At 40.5% G+C, this 22,259-nt stretch overlaps 1 protein-coding gene across 1 annotated transcript in view; it reads left to right on the top strand.

The window, feature by feature from the left end:
* The window catches only part of LOC136847958 (breast cancer anti-estrogen resistance protein 3 homolog), a 485,533-nt gene that overhangs the window by 72,806 nt on the left and 390,468 nt on the right, over positions 1-22,259 (top strand). The window contains 1 exon segment of the mRNA XM_067120006.1: positions 6,673-6,783. Coding sequence (XP_066976107.1) covers positions 6,673-6,783 — 111 coding nt within the window.

Genomic DNA, 22,259 nt, shown 5'->3' with positions numbered 1-22,259 from the left:
TCAGTTTTTGACATTCTCTCCTGTCGCTTACAAAAAGTTCTTGACATCTCTCTCTCTCTCTCTCTCTCTCTCTCTCTCTCTCTCTCTCTCTCTCTCTCTCTCTCTCTCTCTGGCAGTATCATTCTCTCCTCTCTCACACAGACACATACATCCTGTTTGACATTCTCTCTCTCTCTCTCTCTCTCTCTCTCTCTCTCTCTCTCTCTCTCTCTCAGTTCGTCACATTTCAACCAGGCTGTTTAGGAAATACCAATTATAATAAAACCCTGATATACTGAACTCCTTTCTCTAATAATACCACCGAGTGAGTATAAATATACAGTTTCCAGCGAAAAAGGAAAATTCAGAGTAAACCCTTCATTAACTTCCAAATGACCAAGTGAAATCCACTTCAAGAGCGAAGAGAGTCATCTGTGGAATTTCCTAGCGGTGGCGTAACGAACCTCACCGAGGTACCTCTCAATTCGAGCGATTGTTAAGCACTGGCTTAGCTGTGTGGGCTGGGGCTGGACTGTGTACAGTACTGGCAGTGGTTATGTGGATGGAGGTCGGCCTTAGCTTTAATCTTTGTACTCGTAGGGCTCTTGGGTTGCTGTTGGTGGAATATTTTTCGTTCGAGGTGAGATGAGATCAGTGGAGTCTCTCTCTCTCTCTCTCTCTCTCTCTCTCTCTCTCTCTCTCTCTCTCATTCAGACACACACACACAGTTTTTGACATCCTCTCTTCCTCTCTTTCTCTCTCTCTCTCTTACACACAAACACAAGCATGCAGTTTTTGACATTCTGTCTCTCTCTCTCTCTCACACACACACACACACACACACACACACATATATATATATATATATATATATATATATATATATATATATATATATATATATATATATATATATATAATTAAGCTCAGATTCCAACTGAGTTAATCTCCGAATCTATATGCAATAGAATTAAGCCCATCCCTCTCCTTAAACCCCCTCCCCACACCCTGCCATTTCCCAGTATACATGTTTCCCCTTCACAGCAAAACCGCATCATAATTGAACCCTTGACCTTAAAGTTCTTAACCTTTAAGTGCCGGTGTTATGATTTAGAAATACCCTTTTTCTCTCCTCTCTCTCTCTCTCTCTCTCTCTCTCTCTCTCTCTCTCTCTCTCTCTCTCTCTCTCTCTCCCCTCATTGATATTTGTTTGCTGGGGTGTCTTGAGCTTTTCCCCTCGCCCTGTGCCTTTTAGGGAGGGTGGGGGTGGGGGAGGTGGGGGAAAAAGGTGTGTTAAAAATGATAAGGAATCAGCTAGGGGAACAGTGTCTCCATGCTGAGGGGAGATGTTTATGGAAATCAATCTCTCTCTCTCTCTCTCTCTCTCTCTCTCTCTCTCTCTCTCTCTCTCTCTCTCTCTCATACACACACGTACGCGCTCATTTGCTCAGTTTTGACATTCTCTCTCTCTCTCTCTCTCTCTCTCTCTCTCTCTCTCTCTCTCTCTCTCTCTCTTAGTTTTTGACAGTCTCTCTCCCTTCAGATTCAAACAGCACTCAAAATCTGACTGAATTCCTGATGATAAGGTTTTATCTCTCAAAAGACTTCATATAACCTGAAAGATTCCTTTCAGTGATAGCTGTCTCGTCTGGGAGGCCACACGACAGGCTGTGATTGATTAGAAAAGGCCTTTTCTCCAGTATCTTGGCTTCTGTAGAAGAGATAGCAGATGGAGGAGGAGGAGGAGGGGAGGGGGGGAGGAGGACTACTTCTTGACTCCTGTGTCAGAGATAGCAGAACGAGGAGATAGGTATTAGAGTATAAGAACTTGAGTTTGGTTTTAAAAGGTGTCGTAAACTTTCTCATTTATAACAAGGATGTAACGAGAAGAAGAAGAAGAAGAAGAGGAGGAGGAGGAGGAAGAGGAAGAGGAAGAGGAGGAGGAGTAGGAAGATGAAGAGGAAGAGGAGTAGGAGGAGGAGTAGGAAGAGGAAGAGGAGTAGGAAGAGGAAGAGGAGTAGGAAGATGAAGAGGAAGAGGAGGAGGAGGAGGAGTAGGAAGAGGAAGAGGAGGAGGAAGAGTAAGAAGAGGAAGAGGAAGAGGAGGAGGAGTAGGAAGATGAAGAGGAAGAGGAGGAGGAGGAGGAGTAGGAAGAGGAAGAGGAAGAGGAGGAGGAGGAGGAAGAGGATGAGGAAGAGGAAGAGGATGAGGAGGAGGAGGAATAATAATGAAGAAGATGAAGAAGAAGAAGAGGAGGAGGAGGAGGAGGAGGAATAATAATGATAAGAAGAAGAAGAAGAAGAAGAAGAAGAAGAAGAAGGAGGATGGAGGAAGGTGGAAGATGAAGCCGCCTTGGATGCAGTATTTTAGGCGTTCCTCAGTAAACACCCTCCCCTGGGGCGTTCTGGGAATCGTTAGTTTGGGGGAGGGTGGGCATCGCGCCTCTACTTTTGGGCCTCATCGTTGGTAGAGGGAGGGGGCTATATAATGATATCTCGGTGTTCGACCATGAATTCATTCTGATTGGGTTGAATGTTTTTATTTTGTGTTTCTGTGCGTGTTTGTATATATATATATATATATATATATATATATATATATATATATATATATATATATATATACATATATATGTATGTATATATATATATATACAGTACATATACACATATATACTGTATATACATATACATATATACATACATGTAAGTTTCAGCTGACAAATTTTGCTATTATTATTATTTATTATTATTATTAATATTATTATTATTATTATTATTATTATTATTATTATTATTATTATTATTTCTTTTCTATATTTTTTCAGTTTTATGGAGATTATCACTATTTATTGACTTGTTTTAAGTCTGGTTTATTTACGATTGTTGCACTTCGTCGTTTTAGTCTTCTGTCAAAGAAAACTATTGCGCCGTCTTTATCTGTCCGTCCGCACTCTTTCTGTCCGCCCTCAGATCTTAAAAACTACTGAGGCTAGAGGGCTGCAAATTGGTATGTTGATCATCCACCCTTCAGTCATCAAACACACGAAATTGCAGCCCTCTAGCCTCAGTAGTTTTGATTTTATTTAAGGTTGAAGTCAGCCATAATTGTGCCTCTGGCAATGATATAGGATAGGCCACCACCTGACCGTGGTTAAAGTTTCATCAGAGACCACCGTAGCTGATCTTGCCTGGTTGTTTGTGCCCAGAGGTCCATACATGGCATTCTATACCTTTCATCATTCTACCTCGGCACATGGCATAAGGCCAATCAGTCATTCGTTCGAGTTTGCTACATACGAATGGGTTTTATATACTCTTTATAGAAGGGGCATTGACCATACTGGTTTAGATTAAGGTGGCCTTATGCCTGCACCCCGTAAGGGCGTAGTGCCGTAAGTGCACCTCATGCGGTGCACTGTAGGCATTACTTGAGGTTCTTTGCATAAATTCTATATTCTATTCTATTCTCATACCGGCACGGCCCTTGGGTATAGGCAGCTCGTAAGTGTGACAGTATTGGAGGGCATCAGATGCCCGGTGTGGACCTGCTAATTCGTTCCAACCAGCCGAGATATTACAGTATTGGCAATCAGCATCGGCAACAGAAGCTTTATTCTCAACCCTCCAATTCCTCTTCCCCTTCTTCCTCCTCCTCCCCTCAATGTCCAGTCCATACCCACCCCAATATACCCTTCCCCGGTGTGGACCTGCTGATTCAGCCCAACCAACCTAGACATTACAGCAACAGAAGCCTTCCTCTGAGCCTCTCTGATTCTCTCCCCTTTTTCCTCCCCCCTCACCTCAATGCCCAGCCCACACCCACCCCAGTACCCCTGCGGGAGAGCTGCAGTGGTCCCTTGATTATTTTTTATCGGCGTTTCTCCACCCAGGATAGCTCTGCTCCACCCAGATGCCCCGTGGGCAGAAATGTTTTGCCTCTCGTAATCTCCTTGAATGATCGGGGTCAGGTTCTTGGTATTTAATGTGTTAATGAGTTATTAGGAGGATGACGTGGGTATTTGATTGTCTGCTGAATTACCAGAAGAATGACGTGGGTATTTGACTGCTGAATTATCAAGAGAATGACTTGGGTATGTGATTGTTTTTGCTGAATTACCAGAGGAATGACGTGGGTATTTGATTGCTGAATTGTCAAGAGAATGACTTGGGTATTTGATTGTTTGCTGAATCACCAGAGGAATGACTTGTGCATTGGAGTGTTTGGTGAATTACCAGAGGAATGACATGGGTATTTGATTGTCTGCTGAATTACCAGCGGAAGGACGTGGGTATTTGATTGTCCGCTGAATTACCAGAGGAATGACGTAGGTATTTGATTGTTTGCTGAGTTATCAAGAGGAATGACTTGGGTATTTTGATGGACTACTGAATCACTGGATGCCCGGGTATGTTGCTTTAAGATTATACCCACCCCAGGCTCTGATGAAGTGCTTTGGGCGTGTTTTGTGGTCAGCAGGTGCACAACAGCTATCGTTCAAATAATGGTGGTATGGCTTTACAGGCTAGACATTTACCTGTCTGATCATAATTGCATGCTCAGGTGTTAAGATATGTAGCCAGTTTTTAGAATTTCAAGGAAAAATTTTTTGTTTTTGAAGAGTTACGAATGGAACTTTTATGCAGGAGTGTATATTCAAATACTTTTAATTATTCTATTTTATTAAGTTTATTTTACATGCAAGTTTATGAATTTAAAGAGATATAACAGTTTGGCTTCAAGGGAACTATCAACTTTCTTCTGATACCACTGCATGGGTCCACAACAGTGGGATTATGAGCTGTAATTAGCCTTCTCGTTCCACCTAACACAATTTTCCTCTAAAATTTGAAGACTGCAGTACCTGCAAAAATACAAAACTGAGAAAAAATGGTAGCTACTCCCTTGTCTTACTACTGATTTTGCAGATACTGCAAATGGGACCTCCTAAATATTCTTGGAAAGCATTGAAGAATCATTCTGAAACTGCAGTGACTTGTGTAGTAGTGTTTCACGGCCCAATAGGTAGCATATCTCAATTTCAGAAAATTTTGCAGGTACTGCAGTTTTCCATTTTAGGGCAAAGATGCAGTGCAGTACTACCCTATTACAATTCTTCTTGTGAATTGTAATAATTTACTGATGTTTTTATCTATTTGTTAATTTTTTTAATTTATTTAATTTTTAATAAGTGATTTCATCCTGTATTTCCCATTACTGTACCTTTTGTTCTTTCTGATGAACATCATGTTCTCTTGAAGCTTGAATTTCAAGTCAGTGGCCCCTGTGGTGGGATTGTTCCATATGAATAGTGCTTATCTTCTGAATAATAATAATAATAATAATAATAATAATAATAATAATAATAATAATAATAATAATAATAATAATAATAATAATAATAATAATAACTTGGACCAGTCTCTCTCACCACTGGCCTGTACAGTATAGAAGTTTGCACAATGAAAGTGCCTTGGCCAGAGCTTTGGGAGACTCTGTAACACCTGTACAGTCATATTATTATCATTTCCAGCTTCTTAGGTACAATAGTATACTGTATATCATTAAATACTTGACTATCTTCCTCTTGTCCACTTTTCATAAGTAATTTAGGGCTGAATTAAAAAGATCAGCTGAAATATATGGTGCTTCCATGATAATTTTGTCGTCATGGCCACCGAATTGAATGACAGTGATTGAATGATTGATTTAAGGTTCTCTGGCATCGAAATTCATGATTATATTGCTTTTTTCCCAGCAAAAAAAAAAAAAACACTGCTATTGGTACCAAACAGCAATCATTAAACAGGTGTACCATGCGGATGAGAAAATTAGCTTTTTATTTGTGCTGTAATTCAAATAAAATTATATCAAATATGGAATGTTAATGCATAAATGCAATTAACTTTCTTGACATGATGTAGTCACTTCAACTTCATATCTAGGACGTGGTTATGATTGCTCACTGGTAAATTAATGATATCAAATTGGGATCTTAATAGAAAAATCTCATTAATTTTTTTACAGTTATTTAATTTTCTTATCAAGGATGTGAATGTCATTACTTGTAGGTATTTTTATATTAGTGTTTATACGAATGCACTCAGGGTGGTGCATTCATTCATTAGTATTATTATTAATAATGTCAACTGTTGTTCCTTGTATGTATGTAGGTATAGATTTACACGTACACACACACACACACACACACATATATATATATATATATATATATATATATATATATATAATATATATATATATATATATATATATATATATATATATATATATATATATATATATATATATATATATATATGGACTTGACTTGGATACTAATATATACAGAATGTACATTCATGTTCATATACTCCCCTAAAAAATTATATGTTTTCATGTTCCTTTATATACTTGCAGCGTATTTTTTTTAGAGTTGACGGTAAAACTCCAAAACCGACATCACTGAAGCTAATCATTCTCGTCGCCCACCAATCAGAAGCAGCCAGTACCACTGAAGTCAATCGTGATTGGCGGAAGCCCACTTTACTCACGACTCCCCAGCCAATCAGAAGCGAGACGGGTCGACGTTTCAGTGATATCGGCTGCGAATTTTACCTGAATTTATTTTTACTCTTATATATGTGTATAGTGGCTTTTATTCTGTTATTTAAGGATCTTGTTCTTCCACAGGACGTCTTATATTACGACGAGGCGGCCGTCAAGGAACTGGGCATCCGCCACCAGGGGCACCGTGCCAAAATCATGTCCTCCTTGGCTATCCTGAGGAGAAATACGAGAAGAGTGAGTTTTATTCTTTTCTAACCTGTTCTTGAGATGTTTGGGATTTTTAAGAGGATTCCATTATTCCTCGAGAAGAATAGATTTTAAGATGTGTTGTTCTTAAGCTTATTTTGGGATTTTTTTTTTTCGGTGGGGGTCCTTTCTGGCTATTCTTTTGGGAATTTTTTTCGTGGGGGGCAGGGTCCTTTCTGGCTATTCTTTTGGGATTTTTTTTTTTTTGGGGAGGGACCCTTTCTGGCTATTCTTTTGGATAAATTCTAGAAGAATCAATTTCAGGATGTGTTATATTCTTAAGCTCGGTCTGCGTGTTTCTGCTGGTCCTCACTCGTTCTTTGGATATATATATATTCTTAAGTTCGTTTGGGGTAAATTTTATTAGCTCCCAGTGGCTGTTCTTAGAGGAAAATACAAAAGTCATTCTTTTATGACGCATTCTTAACCTCGTTTCAGTATATTCTTTGGTCCTCATTGGCAGTTCTTAGAGATAGTTGAAGAGTCACAGTTTTGTGATGTATCCTTAAGCTTGTTTTATTATGTTCTTTAGTCCTTATTGGATATTCTTAGGTGGAAATACGAGAAGAGGCGTTTTGTAATCTATTCTTAAGCTTATATTTTGATATTTTTATTAGTTTTCATTTTCATTGGCTGTTCTTGGGAAGTTCATTTTGATTCTGTATACTGGCTTTACAAATATTACTTCTCTTCTCGCGCCCTTCAAAATTTCGAGTCTTGTATGGCGTGCATTTTCTCTGTGAAAAAGGCCGAAGAAGAGTTAGCAAAGACTTAAACAAGTAAAAAATGCGCCGAAGTTTCTTCGGCGCATTTTTAACTTGTTTAAATAAGTGCCTTGATGTTTTCCAAACTGACTAAATTCAAATCACTGTAGCCTAGTGCAGCCTTGACAAATCTAAACCAAGTACTTTGACATTATCCAAACTGGCTGACCTGTATTACTGTAGCCTACTGTAGAGCAGTTTTGACAAATTTAAATAGGTGCTTTGACATTTTCCAAACTGACTGAATCCAAATGACTGTGGCCTACTGCAGTTGTTGACAAATCTAAACTAAGTGCTTTGACATTTTCCAAACTGGCTTTGTCTGTTTTCTGGTAAAGTTTCTGACCGATGATTGGAAAGAACTGATGCCCTCACACCATTCTGAAAAGAAGAAGAAGAAGAAGAAGAAGAAGAAGAAGAAGAAGACTGACTTTCAATCTTTTGTTGACAAAGCGACAAAGGCGTGTACCCTTTCGCCGTTACAAATCAGGCTCGGTACGTGACCGCGTCTCCTCCGAAAAATATGGACAGTATCAGAGAGGAGGAAAATGGTGGGAGATGAGGTGAAATCTGACACCGGCGCGGCGACGGCCCCTTGTCCGCTAAAACTAAGGGACATGTTGACCCTATATAAGCAGGGTGTGTCAATATTGGCCCTGAAACAACACGCAGGGTACAGGGAGGTACCTCTCAGCTCTCGTTTCCCAGACGCTGTGGTCTAAATTTTATATTACAATGAGAAAACATCGACGATCCCTCAAATTTGGCGAGATGGTAAAACGAAGAAAACATCTTCAGTCTTTTGATATGTCAGAACGGAGGCGTCATCAGCTGTACGCATATAGTGATCGTCTCTCATGATCGTCTCTGGACGATCATCTTTTATGGTCGTTTCTTGACGATCGTCTCTTAATAATAGGCTTTTGACGATCGTCTCTTGACGGTCGTATCTTAATGATCGTCTCTTGACGGTCGTATCTTCATGATCGTATCTTGACGATCGTCTCTTATGATCGTCTTTTATGATCGCCTTTTGACGATGGTCTCTTAATGATCGTCTCTTTACGATGGTCTCTTAATGATCGTCTCTTGACGATCGCCTCTTAATGATCGTCTCTTGACGATCGTCTCTAATGATCGTCTCTTGACGATCGCCTCTTAATGATCGTCTCTTCACGATCGTCTCTTAATGATCATCTCTTCACGATCGTCTTGTAACGATCGTCCCTAGACGATCATCTCCCAGAGAAAGGTTAGGATCGAGCAAGTCTCGTAACTTGATCAAGTACTGAGTGACAAGGCGAAAGGAACGAAAGGTCTTTGTAGAAACCAATTCACTCTCCGAACTGTCATCGCTAACTTGCAAATCTGCAAACCTACGCCCCAATGTTCAATAGCAGGGGCCCAGTGGAGTCTGTCAACCTTCCATTTTCGAAAAAGGGTCCCAAAGCCTTTCCAGTGAGAGAGAGAGAGAGAGAGAGAGAGAGAGAGAGAGAGAGAGAGAGTCTCTAGCTGATGGAAGGAGGACAGATTTCAAATTAGTTAAATTTTATCATTGGCGAATTAAAGGACAGAGAGAGAGAGAGAGAGAGAGAGAGAGAGAGAGAGAGAGAGAGAGAGAGAGAGAGAGAGTCTCAAGGTGATGGAAGGAGGACAGAATTTAAATTAGTAAAATTATATTATTTGCGAATTAAAGGAAGGAGAGGAGAGAGAGAGAGAGAGAGAGAGAGAGAGAGAGAGAGAGAGAGAGAGAGAGTCTCAAGTTGTTAAAATGAAGAAAAAATTAAGATTTCAGTTTTATTCACTCCTTATTTTTGTTTTATTTAAGAATTAAGAATTGAGAGAGAGAGAGAGAGAGAGAGAGAGAGAGAGAGAGAGAGAGAGAGAGAGAGAGAGAGAGAGAGTGTGTCCTAAGTTGTTAAAATGAAGAAAAAATTAAGATTTCAATTTTATTCACTCCTTATTTTTTGTTTTATTTAAGAATTGAGAGAGAGAGAGAATAACATTCACTCCAATTAACATACCTAACCTTTGCCGAATGTACGTCCATTATAAGGGGAAAAAATATTTTCCAGTTAATTAAATAAGAAAAAGGAATCGTTAAGATGACCTGCAAGTGGCAAAGTCCGTCTGCGGATAGAAAGTGTACGTAATTGAATTTAATTACATTCTTTTTCTCTCTTATTAAGTTCTATACATCGTTTGCATTGCCTGTGTAGGCTACACCTCATTCAGAAGCCACACACACATACACGTGTGTGTATGTGTAAATATATATCTGGAGTGACTTCGTGGTGGCTTCTCTAATCGGTTTATGTGATTGAATTCTAGATTCCATTGGCTAATTTAAATAGTTCGTCTTCTGTAACACTGATATGAATGGAACTTGGACGCTTCCATTCTAGTAATGGCCCCCCCCAAAAAAAATATAATGACATTATAACGACTCCTATTTAAAGCCCCCGAATACAAGGAATGTCATAATGAATGGAACTTAGACAATTTAGCTTCCAGTAATGGCCCAAAAAGTATTATAATGACAGAGTATAGGCCTAATGCCTTCTAGTCGGAGTCGCCGAATACAGGAAATGTGGTAAGAAATGGAACTTAGACAGTTTCGCTCTAGAAATGTCCCCCTCAGGAATAATGACAGAGTATAAAGACTTCTAGTTGGAATCCTCGAATACTAGGAATGTCTTAAGAAGTGGAACTTAAACAGTTTCGCTTCCAGTAATGGCCACCCAAATTTCAATGGCAATATAAAGACTCCTAGTTGAAATCTCCGAATACAGGAATGTAGGTCTGCCCAGCCACAGAAGAAGAAGAAAAGGCCTAGACCCAACCGTGATGACTGGAGGTGTTTGTGTGCAAGTCACATTCTTGAAGAATGCCCTCACGTTCTCTCGGGGAACTTGGAAAGGAAGTGAGGGCGAGCAACTTGAGAAACTTTCTACTGGTCTGCAAATGACATCCTGCCGGCGTTGACTGTTTACCTCAAAGGGCATAGGGACCCCCATCATGTGGTGTTCACATATGCATACATATATATATATATATATATATATATATATATATATATATATATATATATATATATATATATATATATATATATATATATATATATATATATATATATATATATATATATATATAATAAATATATAAATGTGTAAAAATAAATACTGTATATGGTCTTTATATCGTCTCCTCTAATGTAAATTTAAACTCTGTTAAGTTAATATTCTCGTAAACATGAACGCCTTTCTAATCCAATCGTTTTTGTGAATCTCAAGAAGCCGTCTGCAAAACTAATGAAAAATTGTTGTTTTTCCAAGAAACCTAAATAAAAAGGATTGTTCTTCCATAGCCGAGGTGTCCACAGAAGTTGGTGGCGTCCGGCAGATAGCCTTATACACCAAGAAACCATTTGAGATGTGTTTTGATAAGAAACTCGAGATGTAATGAGAAATCTCCTCTCGGTTTGTTGATGTGGTGTGATACAAGGGGATGTGTTTGGGCCTCTTGGGGAAGTTATTCAATTAAGACTTTCGCTTCGTTTTTTCTGGTCGCCTCATTTGCATGTCATAATGATTTTGTTAGATGTTCAAGTCTCGGGGTTAATTGAAATCTACGTGGCTTTAGGTTATTGCTTTGTTCAGCTGATGAAGTCACTTCTGAAAGGGGTTAATTGAAATCTACGTAGGTATAGGTTGCTTTGTTCAGCTGATGAAGTCACTTCTGAAATTGTGGTTCATTGACAAACTTTTTATTGTGGTTTGCAGTACAGTGACTGAAACTTTTTATTGTGGCTTACAGTACAGTAACAAACTTTTTATTGTGGGTTACAGTATAGTGACAAACTTTTTATTGTGGCGTACAATACAGTGACAAACTTTTTATTGTGGCTTACAGTGCTGTTGCAAACTTTTTATTGTGGCTTATAGTATAGTGACAAACTTTATTGTGGCTTACAGTATAGTGACAAACTTTTTATTGTGGCTTACAGTACAGTGACAAACTTTTTATGGTGGCTTATAGTACAGTGACAAACTTTTTATTGTGGCTTACAGTACAGTGACAAAGTTATTATTGTGGCTTAGAGTAGAGTGACAACCTTTTTATTGTGGCTTACAGTATAGTGAAAAACTTTTATTGTGGCTTACAATACAGTGACAAACTTTTCATTGTGGCTTACAGTACAGTGACTGAAACTTTATATCCGTTGTGTAGACTTCAGATAACCAGTGCTTTATCTTGTCTGGCAAGTAACTCTGAAGTCACTGAACCAGAAACTGAAAAATCCGGTTGAGCAAACCAACCTTCAGGAGATGACTTGGTCCAGTCACTGAAGTGTCTTCTGACATTATCGAGTACCTGAAACCTTCAAAAGATAACCAGTCTTACTCAGTCTTGTATCTGGCTGGGGTAACTAACGAAATGGCCCTGTCAGATATACGAAACAAACAATCCTCTGACGGGCCTCCTTGGCATTGTTTACCAAAAGGGCATCAATCATCCTCCCGACGAGAAGTGGAAGAGGGGCTTAACAGTGCTATCTGTCTTTAACATCATCTTCAGTTGTTCCCTGATTCCTGAAGGAGTAGCCGTAGGAGAGAAACCCATGATGATTAAGGGACTGGAGTTGTCCTCATTGAAATTCAGAGCGGACGGCGGCTACTACCATTCCGGCGGCTAAGTCGCTTAAATCAATCTTTTCGTTGGTGGGGATCTGGAACTCACTCTCTCTCTCTCTCTCTCTAGCTTAGTAGCCTAAGTGGGAGGAGCACGTTCAGCTCACCGCATAGACTGGATGACCTGCGTTCGATCCATGAACCTTAAGAATATAGGCACATTCGGCTGCGTTTCTTTAAAAATCCAGTGCGCATCTGTTTACAAAAGCGGAGAGTTAAAGTACCTGGTGGTTAGTCAAGTGTTATAGGTCGCAGCTTTGGTAAAAAAAAAAGAGAGAAATAACAATTTGTTAATTGATTTCTTTCGTATTCAAGTGGATAGACATTACCTGTCTCATATACTGTGTTGACTGTGTAACACCCACGAGGCTACCCCGTCACAGAATGTTTTAGTCACCTCTCATTGTCTCCTTGATGGTTTAAGTTGTCAATTTGCATTTGGTAGTTAGTCGATTGTTGTGGGTTGCGTGAGCATGTAGAAAGGTAGATAATGACCTAGCAGCTTCATCACAAAAGCCTCGCTGAAAACCATAAGTGCAGCGCCCCTGAAAAAGGGCGTTATATATATATATATATATATATATATATATATATATATATATATATATATATATATATATGTGTGTGTGTGTGTGTGTGTGTGTGCGTGTGTCTGTGTTATGATGGAGTTAACAGCTTTTATGGGCCCAATTTAAAACCCATAAAAGATGTTACTTCCATCATAACACAGACATCACAGTGAGCAAAACTTTCACCCAAACGCGAGCACACAAATTTTTTTCTCTCCCTCTCGAGAGAAAGAATGATATCCCTTCTCACTCCTCCACGCTCGACTTCTCACGGAGAGAAAGGCCATGCATGGTTACGGGAACACCGACCACCACCACGGGGCTATGGAACGTACGTCGTCGGCAGTAGCCAAGCGTGACTGAAGAGAGGCCCCCGAAATGCCACACTCGACGCCCCTGGGAGAGAGTTGGCACTGGTCCAGAATGATCACTAATGACTTTGGGTCTTCGGGTATTTTTTTTTTCTTTTTTCTTTTTTTTTGCCGTGTAAGGAGAAAGTTGCAACGTTGCAATCTTCTCTTCTCTCTCTCTCTCTCTCTCTCTCTCTCTCTCTCTCTCTCTCTCTCTCTCTCTCCTTCCGTCGTGATTGTGAGATGATGCTGTGCTTGAAGTCGTCGGTAAATTCGTGGTTCCTACGCCGGTGGTGGCCTGGCCTCTATCGTTGCCAGACGCACGATTATGGCTGACTTTAACCTTAAATAAAATCAAAACCACTGAGGCTAGAGGGCTGCAATTTGGTATGTTTGATGACTGGAGGGTGGATGACCAACATACTAATTTGCAGCCCTCTAGCCTCAGTAGTTTTTAAGATCTGAGGGCGGACAGAAAACTGGACTTAAACAGCCAACGTAGAACTGAACAGATTACGATCAGTCTTGTGTGAGACCTTTCGATAAACATGGAACTGATTTCAAGCCTAAATCATTAGGGCTTTCAATCAACCCCTTTAAATCACTTAACCTGAGAGAGAAAGAGACTCTTCTGTTGAAGTGCAATTCGAGAGCGTCTCGTAAATCGCAAAGGTTCGAGCTGGCTCGAACAGTGCGTCTGAAGAAGAAGAGGAGTGTTTCGAGATCGTCTGAATCACGGTGTCTGCTTCGAGATATTGGTATAGGACGGTGTTCGATACAATCACCTGTTTGTCCCTGCATCTCATCCCAAGGGTCAGTTAATCATGTTTTGTATTCTCTCTCTCTCTCTCTCTCTCTCTCTCTCTCTCTCTCTCTCGCTTTGGAATGTAGTATTATATGTCTCGCATGATGAAATACAGGAGTGAAAGTATGGACGATACGTAATCGAATTGATATTGCGATAGAAGAAGAAGAAGAAGAAGAAGAAGGAGAGTGGGAGGAGGAGGAGGAGGAGGAGGAGGAGGAGGACGAGGAGGACGACGACGACTAAACAGGATATAGCCATCAGGACAGAGCGTACCAGAAAACCTACTTCAATAGAAGCTTTTATCATCTCGAATCACGCGATTGCTCTCTCTCTCTCTCTCTCTCTCTCTCTCTCTCTCTCTCTCTCTCTCTCTCTCTCTCTCTCTCTCTCTCTCTCTCTCAGACATCCTTTCTTCGCATTCCTATTCACTTGAACCGAGGAGGAGGAGGAGGAGGCGAATACAAAAAGGAAATTCCCCATAGTAGTCTGACCGCCAAAGGCTTTTCATGTTGAGCCGTTCCAAAGTCAGCTCCCAGTCATTACTACTACTATTCCCGCAATAGACGATTCTGCCCTGATTGTTGTCGTTTAGTTGGTTTCAGAGTCACGCTGATGAGGCCTTTATTGATGCTGATTTGCCTTCCTACAGGAGAATAAGCTGCGGAGGACTTCATTATGTGTCGTGGGACCGTATTCATTCACGCGTGATGTCGTATAACAATGCGAGTTCGTTGTTTTATAGCGGATACGTCAGTACTTCTTGTACTTGGATTTGAGTGAGGTGTTTGGAATACGATTCGAGAGAGAGAGAGAGAGAGAGAGAGAGAGAGAGAGAGATATTAAAACAAGCCACAACCTATCTTGGTGGAACGAGAGAGAGAGAGAGATTAAAACAAGCCGCAACTTTCCTTGGTGCTATGTAAGTCTGATCTCAGAAGAGAGAGAGAGAGAGAGAGAGAGAGAGAGAGAGAGAGAGAGAGAGAGAGAGAGAGAGAGAGAGAGATTGAAACAAGCCACAACCTATCTTGGTGGAACGAGAGAGAGAGATAGATTAAAACAAGCCGCAACTTTCCTTGGTGCTATGTAAGTCTGATCTCAGAAGAGAGAGAGAGAGAGAGAGAGAGAGAAAACAAGCCACAACCTATCTTGGTGGAACGAGAGAGAGAGATAGATTAAAACAAGCCGCAACTTTCCTTGGTGCTATGTAAGTCTGATCTCAGAAGAGAGAGAGAGAGAGAGAGAGAGAGAGAGAGAGAGAGAGAGAGAGAGAGAGAGAGAGAGAGAGATTGAAACAAGCCGCAGTCTACCTCGGTGCAATGTAAATCTGATTGAGAGAGAGAGAGAGAGATTAAAACAAGCCACAATCTACCTTGGTGCTATGTAAATCTGAACTCGAAGAGAGAGAGAGAGAGAGAGATAAGGGAACTGCTTTATGACTTAATTACGGCTGATTGCACCCAAGACTACTGCTTCTCCCTTAATTGAATCGACCCGATTTTGTCTTAGTGCTGTCATTAACCGTATTAATTTATAATTAACTTTTTAATTAACTTTTTAATTTTTATACATAATATATTTAGTGGTGTCTTTTAATTTCCCCGGACTGTCTTAATCGAATCTCAGGATTGTTGTTGATGAATGCAACGGAGCGAGTTATTTTTTCCTAATGACGTGAAATTAATGAGAAATTTTTTTTCTAATGACGTGAAATTAATGTGAAGTTTTTTGTGACGTGAAATTAATGAGAAGTTTTTTTTAATGACGTGGAATTAATGATAAGTTTTTCAAGGATGGCATACTACTAAATTTATTATATAAATATTTAAAAGGGATGTTTTGTTCACTACCTAGCTTTTTTTTTTCTCAAGTGGTGACGGAAAAAAAAAAACAATCACTAACTTACAATGATCGTTAAGAGTAAAATGGTCTTGATGCCGAAGAAAATTATGAATGAAGGTTAGGAATAAAGGTAAGGTTGATAAAAGTATAGAAACAAGAGGGTTTCTGTTTCCTAATATTAGCACTTATGACTTGGACCATCGACGGATGACCTATTGTTTGTCACTTGGATTTTGACAGAGATCTTTCACATTGTCTTATTTGATCCCTAATCCCCTTTTTCCTGCCGAGAGAGAAACCAGATTCGCTGAACAGCAATAAGCACCAATGTGCAGTAAATGTTTTTCCTCGCTGTCGAACTTCTGCAAAGTTCCAGAGGTCCTTCATTCCTCCTCACACCAGTTCCAGAGGTCCTTTATTCCTGCTCACACCAGTTCCAGAGGTCCTTTATTCCTCCTCACACCAGTTCCAGAGGTCCTTTATTCCTGCTCACACCAGTTCCAGAGGTCCTTTATTCCTCCTCACACCAGTTCCAGAGGTCCTTTATTCCTCCTCACACCAGTTCCAGAGGTCCTTTATTCCTGCTCACACCAGTTCCAGAGGTCCTTTATTCCTCCTCACACCAGTTCCAGAGGTCCTTTATTCCTGCTCACACCAGTTCCAGAGGTCCTTTATTCCTGCTCACACCAGTTCCAGAGGTCCTTTATTCCTGCTCACACCAGTTCCAGAGGTCCTTTATTCCTCCTCACACCAGTCCCAGAGGTCCTTTATTCCTCCTCACACCAGTTCCAGAGGTCCTTTATTCCTCCTCACACCAGTTCCAGAGGTCCTTTATTCCTGCTCACACCAGTTCCAGAGGTCCTTTATTCCTCCTCACACCAGTTCCAGAGGTCCTTTATTCCTGCTCACACCAGTTCCAGAGGTCCTTTATTCCTGCTCACACCAGTTCCAGAGGTCCTTTATTCCTGCTCACACCAGTTCCAGAGGTCCTTTATTCCTCCTCACACCAGTTCCAGAGGTCCTTTATTCCTGCTCACACCAGTTCCAGAGGTCCTTTATTCCTGCTCACACCAGTTCCAGAGGTCCTTTATTCCTGCTCACACCAGTTCCAGAGGTCCTTTATTCCTCCTCACACCAGTTCCAGAGGTCCTTTATTCCTGCTCACACCAGTTCCAGAGGTCCTTTATTCCTGCTCACACCAGTTCCAGAGGTCCTTTATTCCTCCTCACACCAGTCCCAGAGGTCCTTTATTCCTCCTCACACCAACGAGCTGGTCGAAACATGTCGACGGTACCTAAAATAGAACCTGAATCCAGGCGAACGATTTCTGATTGGATATTTTAATAAAAGACTTCCCATATTCCGCACACTATCCTTTTCCAACATGAATATCGGCCAGTTGCTGACTAACATCGCAGAGCCTGAAAAGCGAATCATAAGGAAGATAGAAAAGACACTATATAAGATAAATTCGCATAATACAGCCATCCTTTTTAATAATAATAATAATAATAATAATAATAATAATAATAATAATAATAATAATAATAATAATAATAATAATGTAGACATCTCGTAACGGTGGTAACGTCAGAATTATTTTATTTTATCGCTTCGAGGTGAATTGTACTGTACCTTAATGACCTTGGTGAGGTTTGTATGACGTAACTTGGACCACCATTTGGGGGGGATTTGGTGATGGGTGGTTGGGGGGTTGGAGATAAGGGCTGATTGACCCAGAGGTGGCGATAGCATTCGAAAGGTTGGACATTATTATTATTATTATTATTATTATTATTATTATTATTATTATTATTATTATTATTGAAGGTAAGGGGCCAGGGATTATTGATTAAATGACTCCAGGTTTATCTGGCGTCGCAATGATCAGGGGCACAGCATCCCTCGAACTTGCTGATATCTGACTGTCGTCGCCAGCATCTCTATCTCTCTCTCTCAGTGTGTTTCTTTGTCGAAAATAAGTAGTTAAGCCATGAATTATGTACATAGTTGTTGGTCAGCGGTTGTGGGTCGCAGCTGGGGTTGGGGAGAGAGAGAGATTGGAAGTCCTTGACGAGGTAATCCTGACTTCACTTGGTGCAAAATCATTCGTCAGCTCTCTCTCTCTCTCTCTCTCTCTCTCAGTGTGTTTCTTTGTCGAAAATAAGTAGTTAAGCCATGAATTATGTACCTAGTTGTTGGTCAGCGGTTGTGGGTCGCAGCTGGGGTTGGGGAGAGAGAGAGAGAGAGATTGGAAGTCCTTGACGAGGTAATCCTGACTTCACTTGGTGCAAAATCATTCGTCAGCTCTCTCTCTCTCTCTCTCTCTCTCTCTCTCTCTCTCTCTCTCTCTCTCTCTCTCTCTCTCTCTCTCAGTGTGTTTCTTTGTCGAAAATAAGTAGTTAAGCCATGAATTATGTACCTAGTTGTTGGTCAGCGGTTGTGGGTCGCAGCTGGGGTTGGGGAGAGAGAGAGACAGAGAGATTGGAAGTCCTTGCCGAGGTAATCCTGACTTCACTTGGTGTAAAATCATTCGTCAGCTCTCTCTCTCTCTCTCTCTCTCTCTCTCTCTCTCTCTCTCTCTCTCTCTTGCTTTTTGCTTGTATCGTATATTTTGAGAATATATTGATAGAAACACTTGTTTTGTCAGTGACTAAATGGAGATAAAGAAAGTGCCTCGTTAATCATTGATTTTCAGCAGAAATTAGCTGGAATTATTGAAAAATATATTGGTTTTTATTGCATATTTGTGTTATCATTATCGCTGTAGTTTCAACTTTTCATTTGCATATACATATATGATAGTATAACATGTTTTTACTTAACCATCAAAGGCAAAGAAAATAGTATGGTTACCCCTTTGATTAAAATTACCAAGCCATTTTCTTTAACGTATTTATCCCGTTTTCTTTGATACTGGATGAACGTTCCCACATCGATTTCCATCCAAGGTTGCCATGGCAACCACGCTATCAACAACGTGGTTTCCGCCATAATTCGGCGTTTTTCGAAGAACACCGCACTAGCCGATGATTCTTAAACCTCCGTCGATACTCTATAAAACGAAGGATGGCGATTTAAAGTCCGAAAGTCCCTCGAAACGTATTATTTTATCCCCGAAGTCCGCGGGATGAGTCATCGTCGGTGCCGTGCCATTGCGCATCTGCGCGGCGCAGGGGGAGGCTGCCGCTGGGGTTGAACAAGTGCGCGAAAATCACAACATTTACTACAAGTGGCGCTCTCATGGGCGTGGAACGACGTCGCCCAACGGGGAGCGTGTCTGTCGTTTCGAAGCAGCGGGAGGAGTTACCGATGGAGGTGTGGAAGGCGAGAGAGGGATAAGGTCGCAGACCGTGTGAGTGAAACGTGGCATAGTGTGTGCTTTCATTTCGGTAATAATGCGGTCGCCGTTTTTATTAGGCCATAGAAACCCGGCATGCACGGCAGCCGCGATTAATATTTGTGAATGAAGTAGTATCCCCCTTTACGATGACGTGTTTGCGTTGTAAGTGTAAGGTTTTCCATCGATTTTGAAATAGGACGCGACGGCGGCCAATAGGAAGAGCCGGTGAGGGCCAGACACAGGGAGAGAAAGAGAGAGAGAGAGAGGGGACGCCCTTTTGTAAGCGTGGGAAAAGTGCATTTTCTCTCGAGGTGATTCCTATTAATGCTGTAAAGGGAGAGACAGAGACAGAGAGAGAGAGAGAGAGAGACTTGTAGTGAGAAATCCCTCACGTCCTTGCCGGCGACTGCCTTCATCAATCGGGTTTGTTTTTATTTACTCTCTATTTCGTTGGGGGGGCAGGGTGGACCAGCTTTGTACTACCGGAATTCCCAGGCGAAACCACAGACGAGGACAAAGGCGTCGGGGCATGGAATTGCCTTTGTGGTTTTGTCGTAAATGCATTAGCTTTTATTTGATGTCACTTGACGCATTTTACGTCAGTATTGCTTTATATCTGCGATTGTTTGTGTATTTTAACGTCAAGCGACATCGGAGCTTACCAAAACGAATACTCGTGTGTGCATGAAAAGCTATTCGATGTTCTTTTGTTATCGATATCGGTAACTAAGCAACTTGATTGTCACATCCACGTATATTGATATTTTGTCCTTCATTTTTCATACGTCGAGCGACGCCCATCAGCTCCTTAAAACTTAAAACCTTCAGTTCTTCACAGAATTACTCATTTGATTTCTTCACCAGTCTGGTCGACCAAGCACGTCTCATCGTCTTTTTTCTTGTTTTTTTTTTTTTTTTTTACTTAGTTTATATTTTATTTTTGTTTTATGCGATCTAGGAAGCGCATTGGTATTTCCTTTGTCCGACTTACCCAGCCTGAGCTTATTTTGCCAGAATTTTGGGTGACGCATGTCCATATTTTCCTTGTTTTGTTTATAAAACCACATACATTGCAGCTCTCTCATTCTCCCGCTTCTCCAGAATTATATATATATAATTAATCATTATGAAGAACACATTGGTGTATTTAGATTCATATAGGAAGTAGACCAATATATTTCTTTTGTACCTTTGTGTATCACAGCAACATCAAACATGTTTGGCCTTTGTTCCAATACGTCTAATAATGTCTGCCCTGAATGGTTGACACAGGTAGACCGTTATGGAGTTTAAATATAAGATACTGTTAGTCCAAAAGGTTTAAATATTATAAATAAGACACTTTTTAGCTACAAAAAGAAGAGGATATTCACGTTTATTATCCCCAATTACAGAAACTTTTAAAATAGTTCTGACCACGTGACTGAAATAGCAGAGAGAGAGAGAGAGCACCTCTAGCCAGTATAATTCTCTCTCTCTCTCTCTCTCTCTCTCTCTCTCTCTCTCTCTCTCTCTCTCTCTCTCTCTCTCTCCAGTTACTCAGCGGGAGGGAGAGAGACGGGAGGCATTGTAAAAAAAAAAGTATGGTGTTTGTTGAGGATATACGGGTCACTGTAGTTGAAATTCATGTTTGTATACCATGTGTATTTCTTTGTGATAATAGAGTTGCATGTTTATCCATATTTTTTGTGGCAGTTGCGTAAACATATTATAGAAAACATTTGAAAAACGCAACATGATTTTACGTTTTGTAGTTTTCGTGCCTTATGCCATGTACACATACAGATTTTTTATGCATATATAAGCCACGTACGTATATATATGTGTATGCATACGTCTTGCACGTATACATACACCCTGATCCTTATCTGTACTTTAAAGCAACCGATTGGCTTTGGTATTAGGCCTGTGTCGATTAAAATGATATATTCTCCTGATAAAGTAATATGCATGCTTACTTTCTGTGTAAGGGAAGGATTTTATACATATACATACACATATACTCACGTATACTCTTCCTGTGAGAGGTTAAGTGTCCCAAAAGACGATTTTACTTAATGGGCGTGAGTAGTAGGCCTAGATGTCCATTTTGTTACTGGGATTTACATTCCATCCGATCCAGGTAATTGACGAGACCGTTGTGGATTTGTAAATAGACCTATGTTTATAAACTCTTCAAGAGAGCTGTTTCGAGTGTTCAGAATTTTGTTTTTATATCTGGCGTGGTTTGTCTGTCCTATCTCCGGCATCGAGGGAACCTATTGTCGTTCGAAAATCAATGGCTTTCCACCTCTCTCTCTCTCTCTCTCTCTCTCTCTCTCTCTCTCTCTCTCTCTCTCTCTCTCTCTCTCTCTCTCTCTCGGAGTGTGTGGTGTCTGTGAAGTCATAGACCGATGTATGGTGCTGCTCTCGAATAATAGCCGAAAGGAAGCGTTCCATTGTTCCTCAGTTGATCTAACCAGCTAGTGAGGTACCTGGTTGTCAGTCGACTGTTTAGTGCCGCAGCTTCGCTAGGAGGATGAGGTTGGGCGGGGGGAGAATATAGATAAAATAGTAAATGTGAATGGTTCGTTCTTTGTCGAAATGCTTACCAATGTATTTTTTCACTGTAAACATGAGTGAGTCGACTAGATAATCCTCATCTCACTGGGGGGGAACTTTCTCTCTCTCTCTCTCTGTCTCTCTCTCTCATTTCTATGGCCCCATTGTTTCGTCTCTTATGTAGGGAGCACCATATGGCAGTGAGTGAGCGAACTGTCGGAAGTCGTAATATTCTAATCGAAGTGTCATTGTTCCTTGCCGAACCACTTGTTGTTTATAACACTTTTTTATTATTTTACTTTGTCGAAAGTAACTTTATTATTCTTTTCATGTACTGTATTCATATTTATCTTCAATTGTAGTGAACTTTCCTTTGGTTTTAGTCGGTTATTTCCGTTTGTGAGCGAGTGTCTGAACGTTTTAGCTCGGCAGCTGCCTCTCTAGACCAATACTTGACCACTCGGCCGTTTTCAAGGAAGATATTTCTGCCGGTGTACATTAATGGTAAAAGGTGTCTTCATGATTAAAGTGTCTTTGTGGTCACCCTCCCAAGTGG

The sequence above is a fragment of the Macrobrachium rosenbergii genome, chromosome 1 (assembly GCF_040412425.1).
Source record: "Macrobrachium rosenbergii isolate ZJJX-2024 chromosome 1, ASM4041242v1, whole genome shotgun sequence".
Taxonomy (NCBI): domain Eukaryota; kingdom Metazoa; phylum Arthropoda; class Malacostraca; order Decapoda; family Palaemonidae; genus Macrobrachium; species Macrobrachium rosenbergii.
Note: the sequence above shows the minus strand (reverse complement) of the source record. Positions and strands in the feature narration are given on the sequence as shown.